The sequence below is a fragment of the Anabas testudineus genome, chromosome 7, assembly GCF_900324465.2.
Source record: "Anabas testudineus chromosome 7, fAnaTes1.2, whole genome shotgun sequence".
Taxonomy (NCBI): domain Eukaryota; kingdom Metazoa; phylum Chordata; class Actinopteri; order Anabantiformes; family Anabantidae; genus Anabas; species Anabas testudineus.
Window position 1 is genome coordinate 1896928 of NC_046616.1, and position 7966 is coordinate 1904893.

Here is a 7966-nt window from a genome sequence, read left to right on the forward strand (position 1 = left end):
TAAGATTTTTAATGTTTAATGTTTGTTTTTTATGTTACATCAGAAGTTTATGCTAATTATGTAATCAAAAGATTTTTGTGTATCAAATATGATACAATTGGCCTTATAGGGTTAATTCAGTCTTGTTTGTGTGGAGCCCCGCTGCCTCAACCAAGGTTCTGGATGGATGCTTCACATGTGGACGTTGGAGAACAGTTCTCATAGACGACCAACTGAAAATGAATACAACAGTTAGTCAGAGAGGCCAGTGAGGAAATATCAACAACTAGTTAGCTGCATACATAGTTATTTTAAAAATGTCTGTGTCCAGTTTTTGTCTTAGTCTTATTACAAACTGTTTAGTGATCCTGAAGAAGACACACATACAGTTCATACATATAAGCAGATATCAGCAGATAAGAGTTTCATTTAAGACTTAATGAAAGAAGATATAAAAGAGCTGAGGGAACTTTTGTTTCAAGATGTGTCGCACACAACAAAAAGAGTCTCTACCATAGACACGGTTCAGTATAAAAAAGACACTTAGGTGCACAAGGAAGAATCAGGCCTGGATATTTTTTAATATATAAAAGTGGCACATGGAAAAATACATAGAGAGAAAAGGTTTAATAATGTCAGTAAGTCACCTCCTTGTAGCTGCTCTCTGAGTTCCTGTTTCTCTTGATTCTGTACAGAAACAACAGGACAACAGCCAAAAGCACAGGAACCACAGACAGACATATCACCAGAGGTAAGAGGAACACTGGGTGGGAGACATCTGAGGAGACTCGGGAAGAAGAAAGAGAACATACATAAAAATCCATTTTCATAGAGGTAACAGAGAAAACTGTTACTGCTATTTCAAAACCTTTGACCTGATCAAACACGGTCAGACCTACATTTCACTGTCCTGTGTTTTCATCAAATGTGAAATAAGATATCACATGTAAACAACATCAACATGAGTCTTTAGCTGAGACTGTTGTTTGTAGTGAAGAATTAATGTTTGTAACTTCATGAACTGTTGGCTACCTGCAGCGTGGTCAGTGGTCTCAGGAAGGGTGGGAGAGGAACCTCCAGAACTGGATCTTAGACTGTGTGTTGTTGGTGTCAGTGTGGACAGAGATGAGACTGTTGAGGCTGGTTTGGAAGTGGCTGGAGCACAACACAACAACATCAACAATCAAAAACAACAACAATAATCAACAACAACAACAACAATCATCAACAACTCTAGGAGAGAGAAACAAGATGCTGGTGTAGTTCCTCCCTCCTCTCTGTTCCCCTCTGATGGTATCATCTGAGGTTTTCCTCTCCACTGTCTCCTGGTGCTGCTCAGTGGGGTTGTTGGTTTTCTATATAATTATGTATACAGTTATATTTTGTAAGGTCTTAAACCTTAAACCCAGTAAAATGCTTTGAGATGTGTCTGCTGTGATTTGGTGGATATACAAATAAAATTGAACTGAACTAAATTGTATATAAGATACAAACCAACATTAAGAAAAACAACTTTCTTGTTGCTCTAACTCACCGTTAATAACACCGACCTCAAACCTCTGGAAAGAAGCAGAAGACAAAGATTCACCCAAACCACACGTGTAGGGTCCTGAGTCTGATTTGATCAAAGCTGCTGTGGTCACACGTAGAAAAAAATTATTTGTGACAGATTCTTGTCCATATCTGATGCTGTATCTGCCGTTCTCTGCTTGCACATCAGTTGTTTCAATGAGAACGTTTCCTTCTTTACAATCGTTCTTACAGAAGAACTTTCTGCCTTTAGAGGAAGAGAAGTAGCACACTACAGTGACTTCTCCTCCTTCATCTCCTGTATGGATGTTGATTTCCTCCCCCTGTGCTGTTGAAAAGATAAAGAACGTGTTAATAATTAAACAGAATACACTGTCAAATGTATTAGGTTTCATGGTTTTGGTAGAAACTCACCATCAATAACTTTGACGTCAAAGATGCCGTACGAAGTCGAAACCTCAGATCTCCCCAAACCGAACCTGTATCGCCCTGAGTCAGACTTGGTCAAGTTTGCGATGGTCACATACAGAAATGCTTCTGCAGACGAGCTGCTTTTATATTCAATGCTGTATCTGCCACTCTGAGCTCTGTTCTCCTGTGTTTTAATGAGGACGTCTTCTTCACGTTTACATTCTCTCTTACAGAAGAACTTCATGCTTTCAGGGGATGAGAATTCCCATTGAATTTGGAAATCAGTCATTTCCCTTTTTTGAAAAACGGTGATGCTGGTGTTTCCACCCCAGAGCGCTGTAGAGAGCAAAGAAGGGGAACAGTTAGTAACAGACTCACTGTGAAACAAATTCATGACAGCTCATCACTTTCCAGGAGTTTGCAGCAGTTCTTCTTGTAAAATAATAGAATTTGCTCAATATCCTGTGATGAATGACTACTAGAGGTGACAGAGCCTTTTCAGTTAGAGCCCCTAAACTCTGGAACAGCTTACCCGAGGATATAAGATCAGCTGACTCAGTAACATCTTTTAAAACTCTCCTTAAAACATACCTCTACCGGCGAGCCTTTTGCGATCTTCTGTAAGCTAAAACAAATCTGTCCTTGGGAAGACTCTCCATTAGATTACAATGTCTTTACGTTGGAACTGGTCTCCCCAAGGACCGATGTGGTAGTTGTTTGTATTATTGTTTTGTTTGTATAGCTGTTTCCTGCTCCCCAACCGGTCGAGGCAGATGGCCGTTTAACTTGAGCCTGGTTCTGCTGGAGGTTTCTTCCCCCAGGGGGAGTTTTTCCTCTCCACTGTTTGCCTAGTGCTTGCTCAAGTTGATCTTGTTGGGCTACATGTGTTTCTTGTCTGTCTTGTGAAGCACTTTGTAACATATGTTTAGAAAAGTGCTCTATAAATACATTTATTATTTATTATTATTATGAACAGGACAGATAGAGTTTATCACAAGATATCACTTTATTCTGTAATGAGACATTGCAACAGCATAATACAACTGAGACAATAATGTGAGATGGTGGTATAATGGTGGTGTTATCAGGAAATCATCTGTGGTTTAATTAAATGAACACGCAAACACACACAGTGGTCAAACTAGCCTACAGCCTACAATGTAAGGATCAATAAGCTAACGTAAAGTATATTGGACTTCATGTGTGTGAGTTTGCATGTTTCAGGTATTGTACTGGTCTGTCCAGTTTATTTCCTACAGGTTAGGGTTACCTAACCTGTTGCCTAACCCTAACCCTAACCCTAACCCATTGAGGAGAGGTTTTATCGAAAAAGAGAAGACATCACTAATCTGTAAAAAACATTTTACTTAGAAATCTGAATAGTGGTGTAATGTGTACTATTTGGCTGTTCAAAAATGAGACGTGCTGCTGCATTTTGGACAACCCTGCTGTCCTAACCCAGCTGATAACCCTTTCAGCTTCAGTAGTCAAGCTGAGATATGACCAGTTCTGTTTGAGATCCACAATATCACAGAGATCTGAGGGTGTTAGTGTAAATCTGTTGAGGCAGGAAGGTCTAGACAGACACTACTAGTTATTAATATCAAAATACTAAAGTTTTCTAACTTCAGCACTTTACAGATGTCACTGAAACAAAGCGATGACCATACAGTCTGGATGTTTTCAGTCAATCATTACTCAAAAAGACAAGACTTGAACTAAGTATAGTCAGACTTTATACCACTATTCCAGGAACAAGCATGTGACTGTTTTTTTACTAAATGTCTCAGTATATCTCAGAAATCCATGTAGACATATGTTTCTGGGTTTCTTCTGTTAACCTAGTGCCTTGCTGACTCCATGACACAAGTTCAGGATCTAAATATAATTTGTGTCCTTTTAGAATGTATCTCTGTATGTACATTATAATGTTTGCATGGCTCAGATTTGAGCTTTTGATTTACAATTTGTTTTTCAGATTGATAAAACAATTGGAGCAGTCCTCACCTGTGAAGAAGCAGAAGAGCACAACATAGCGGAGGCCCATTCTGAATTTGTTCCTGAGAAGAAGAGTTTTGAAGGAGAGAAAATGGATTTGGCTGCAACACAACTGCCACTGTCAGTTCACTCTTTATCCTATGAATCAGGAAGCTAAAACTGCTTTACAATTTCCTTCCTCTATCTCCCTAACTGTGCATGTGTACATGTGTTTGCAGCTTTAGATACTGTGATGATATTTACTCTAATATCAGGTTTTTCATCATCAAACTGTTCTAAAACCAAATGAACACATCCACACCTAAGGGCAATTAAGAATCACAAATTCTTCTTCTTCTCTTTCATCTTTTCCCATCAGGGGTCGCCACAGCGAATCATCCTTTTCCACCTGAATCTATCATGAACATCTTCTACCCTAACAATAGCCAACCTCATGTCCTCTGTTATAACATCCATATATCTCCTCTTTGGTCGTCCTCTTGTCCTCCTGCCTGGCAGCTCCATCTCCAACATCCTTCTACCAATATATTCACTATCCCTCCTCTGAACATGTCCGAACTATCTCAGTCTGACCTCTCTGACTTTGTCGCTAACACAGACAACGTGAGCCGTCCCTCTGATGTACTCGTTCCTTATTCTGTCTAACCTGGTCACTCCTAAGGAGAACCTCAACATCCTCATCTCTGCTACCTCCATCTCAGCCTCTTGTCTCTTTCTCACTGCTACCGTCTCTAACCCATAGAGCAGAGCTGGTCTCACCACTGTCTTGTCCACCTTTCCTTTGAGTCTTGCTGACACTCTTCTGTCACGCAACACTCCTGACACTTTCCTCCACCCGCTCCAACCTGCCTGCACTCGCCTCTTCACCTCTTTTCCACACTCCCCATCACACTGAACTGTTGACCCCAAGTACTTAAACTCCTGCACCTTCTTCACCTCAGCCCCCTGTAACCTAACGCTTCTACCTTGATCCCTCTCATTCAGACACATGTATTCTGTCTTACTACGACTGACCTTCATGCCTCTTCTTTCCAGAGCAAACCTCCACCTTTCCAGCTGTTCCTCCACCTGCTCTCTACTCTCACTGCAAATCACAATGTCATCCGCAAACATCATTGTCCAGGGAGATTCCTGTCTGACCTCATCTGTCAGCCTGTCCATCAACATAGCAAACAAGAAGGGACTCAAAGCTGATCCTTGGTGTAGTCCCACCTCCACCTTGAACTCCTCTGTCTGACCTACAGCACATCTCACCACCGTCATACTTCTCTCATACATGTCCTGAACTACTCTGACGTACTTCTCTGCCACTCCCGACGACCTCATACAGTACCACAGCTCCTCCCTCGGCACCCTGTCATACGCCTTCTCTAAATCTACAAAGACACAATGCAGCTCCTTCAGACCATCTCTGTACTTTTCCATCAACATTCTCAAAGCAAAAATCAGTGGTGCTCTTATGGGGCATGAAACCATACTGCTGCTCACAAATCTCCACCTTCTTCCTAAGCCTGGCTTCCACTATTCTTTCCCACAGCTTCATTGTGTGGCTCATCAACTTTATTCCTCTGTAGCTGCTGCAGTTCTGTGTGTCACCCTTGTTCTTAAAGATCGGAACCAGAACGCTTCTCCCTTCCTAACTTCATCCTTTCCAATCTCTGCTACTTCCTGCTCCACAACATCCACATCTTCCTCCCTTCTTTCTCCCGTCATTTTCCTCATTCACCAGCTCCTCAAAATACTCCTTCCATCTTTTCTGCACACTCTCGTGGGTTGTTAGCCCCTTTCCATCTCTGTCCTTAATCACCCTTATCTGTTACCTGTCACCTGTGAAAACCTGGAGCACATTACATTCACCAAAGAAAACAAATGGAGACTGTATCTCAGAATAGATACCATGACGATCTATTACATTTAGTATTAGAGAAGGTTCAGGATGAGCTGAATGGGATTAAATTACTATGTGTACATGTACCAGACAAAATTAATATTCTTAATTTAGGATTTTGGGTTTATGTTTCATTCATTCAGAGGATCTATTGACAAAATATTAAATGAACTCCTTTTGTCATGGTCTGTCCTGTGACAGAGTCAACACATATATAAATAAATAATAAAAAGGCTAAAAGAAAAGAAAGATTACGTCCCCACACAGGAACACAGAGCTGTGGTCAAACCCATGAAGCTCACCTGAGAGAGTCTGAGTGAGACGGTGTAGTTGGTGGGTGCAGTTACGGACATGAACAGATACAGCACTTCAAAAAAAACATTGAGCTCCTCACAAAAGAATATTTATAACATCAGACCATGAAAATAATAATATGACCCCTTTAATAAAATATCTTAATTGTTTACAGTTGTTCAATTCCTTTGACAAGTGGGCAAAGGCTGCCCTCTATAGAAAAATGCACAAATACAGTATGCTGCTACTTTTACTCTTTATTAATACAATAAAATTGTATATCACTGTAAAGTGAAATGTTTCTGACTGGCTGTTGAGCATGAACGAGCACAGGTTTCCCAGGAGCTGACTGGTTGCTGCCTTCACCTACAAATTTAAACATCTGCTCGGACCAGTTTCAGTGGGTTCAGTAACAAGTGTGGTAACAAGAGGATCAGAAGCCAGAGGATCAACATACAGGACGGCGTCAAAGTCAAACAGGATCATCAAGTTAACAGCAGGTTCTGCCTGTTCTTAGACAAACTGGACCTAATGCTGCACAGTACAGAGGCCCCTCATCAAATATGTCATTAATCATAGCCACAAATAAAGTTGGACTAATTACACTTCCACACAAAACAACAACTAATTTCTTACAAGCATTAAAAAAGTTAATAACTACCACACTTTGCTTTCCCATCCACACTTCTTCTACTACATATTCCATATGAGATCCACTTCCCACTCTACACAGAACCCTCTTTTTACAAAGAATTCATTCAGTTGCTCACCCGGTCTCTGTTGGCTCTGGCTTTGGCCTGGACCTGAACTGAAGACATCTCTGGACTGTGTATTTTGTGTTTTTGTGTGTTTTCTTGACCTGTAGATTCTACAGTGCAGAGGCTGTTGCCTTGTTATAGTTATAGTTTCTTTTCTTTCTCACTCACTTTGGGTGTGTTAGTTCACAGCTCTTCCCATAAAATGATCTTGAGTATCAGGTTTGAGTTTATTCAATAAGCTCTGACTCATTGTTCCGAGTCAAGTCAATGACCCGAAGTTTTGTCTTTGTCTTCTGTCCATGGTGAGTTAGTCTATTTTCCTGTTTTTACAGTTAAACCCTACTAACGTACTGTCCATATGATGAGTACATTGATGTTGATGTAAGATGAGAAGACGTCCTGTCATTGAGATCATCTTTGTGCTTTAAGTGACATTACTGAAGTTCAAATCTTTCTCCTATTAAAAATGTCTGGAGCCTCATGAAGAGGACAATCAGACAACAGAAACCGTGGACGGCTGAGCAGCAGAAGCAACTGTATCAAGCAAGAACGGGTAAAAATCCAATCCAATCCAATCCAATCCAATCCAATCCAATTGGATATGCTTGAAAAACCTCCAAACTCTTTACCCTGTCGTTAAAGGTGAGTCCTGACAACCTTCAATGGAGCCTCAAAAATGATTTGACCAAACTAGTTTGCGTTGCTAGGATTCATTAAATTCAACTGCTTCTCATGTGTTAGATGTCATCGAGGCTCCGACAAAGAGACATATCCTCTTTAACTTTCTCCGGAAGTTTAATTTTAAGTGTTCCCATGTGATGTGTGCAGATCAGAAAGAGCCGTGCATGAAGTCATGTAAACTGTACATTTCAGAGATGAGTCATTTTATTTGAGTTTCAGGAATCACAGGGTGCTCAACAGCAAACTGTTGAATTCTGGTTCCAGCATGTTTCAGTACAACTGCGCCTCCCTGTGGTGGAAATGACAGCCTGGACTCACAGAGAGCGCTCATGTAGTGTTTGAGGTCTTTCTTTTGCTTCTGTGTTCAAGAATAAACTATGACTGTAAAGTCAGCATATTAAGCTTTTTGCTTGTAATTCAATTTTAT

At 40.6% G+C, this 7966-nt stretch overlaps 1 protein-coding gene across 3 annotated transcripts; it reads right to left on the bottom strand.

The window, feature by feature from the left end:
* Nucleotides 1-4072, bottom strand: LOC113167513. Of its 3 annotated transcripts, XM_026368199.1 has the most exons (7): nucleotides 3928-4070; nucleotides 1924-2256; nucleotides 1742-1837; nucleotides 1514-1612; nucleotides 1012-1134; nucleotides 627-766; nucleotides 1-212 (listed from the first exon to the last, which is right to left on the bottom strand). In XM_026368199.1, exons 1-7 carry the CDS (start codon nucleotides 3965-3967, stop codon nucleotides 147-149), a joined length of 897 nt encoding a protein of 298 aa, XP_026223984.1. In that variant the 5' UTR covers nucleotides 3968-4070; the 3' UTR covers nucleotides 1-146. The 3 variants fall into 3 exon arrangements, with proteins under 3 accessions (XP_026223984.1, XP_026223983.1, XP_026223982.1); XM_026368198.1 differs by having other exon boundaries at nucleotides 627-757; nucleotides 1514-1837; nucleotides 3928-4072; XM_026368197.1 differs by having other exon boundaries at nucleotides 1514-1837.
* Between the last annotated feature and the right edge of the window lie 3894 nt (nucleotides 4073-7966).

Bases quoted from the DNA above. Each gene is read 5' to 3' on its own strand.
- LOC113167513 (XM_026368197.1), bottom strand. From the start codon at position 3,967: ATGGGCCTCCGCTATGTTGTGCTCTTCTGCTTCTTCACAG. The intron at 2,257-3,927 runs GTGAGGACTGCT...TGCTCTCTACAG, and splicing joins GCTCTTCTGCTTCTTCACAG to CGCTCTGGGGTGGAAACACC. The intron at 767-1,011 runs GTAGCCAACAGT...CTTCTTCCCGAG, and splicing joins GACCACTGACCACGCTGCAG to TCTCCTCAGATGTCTCCCAC.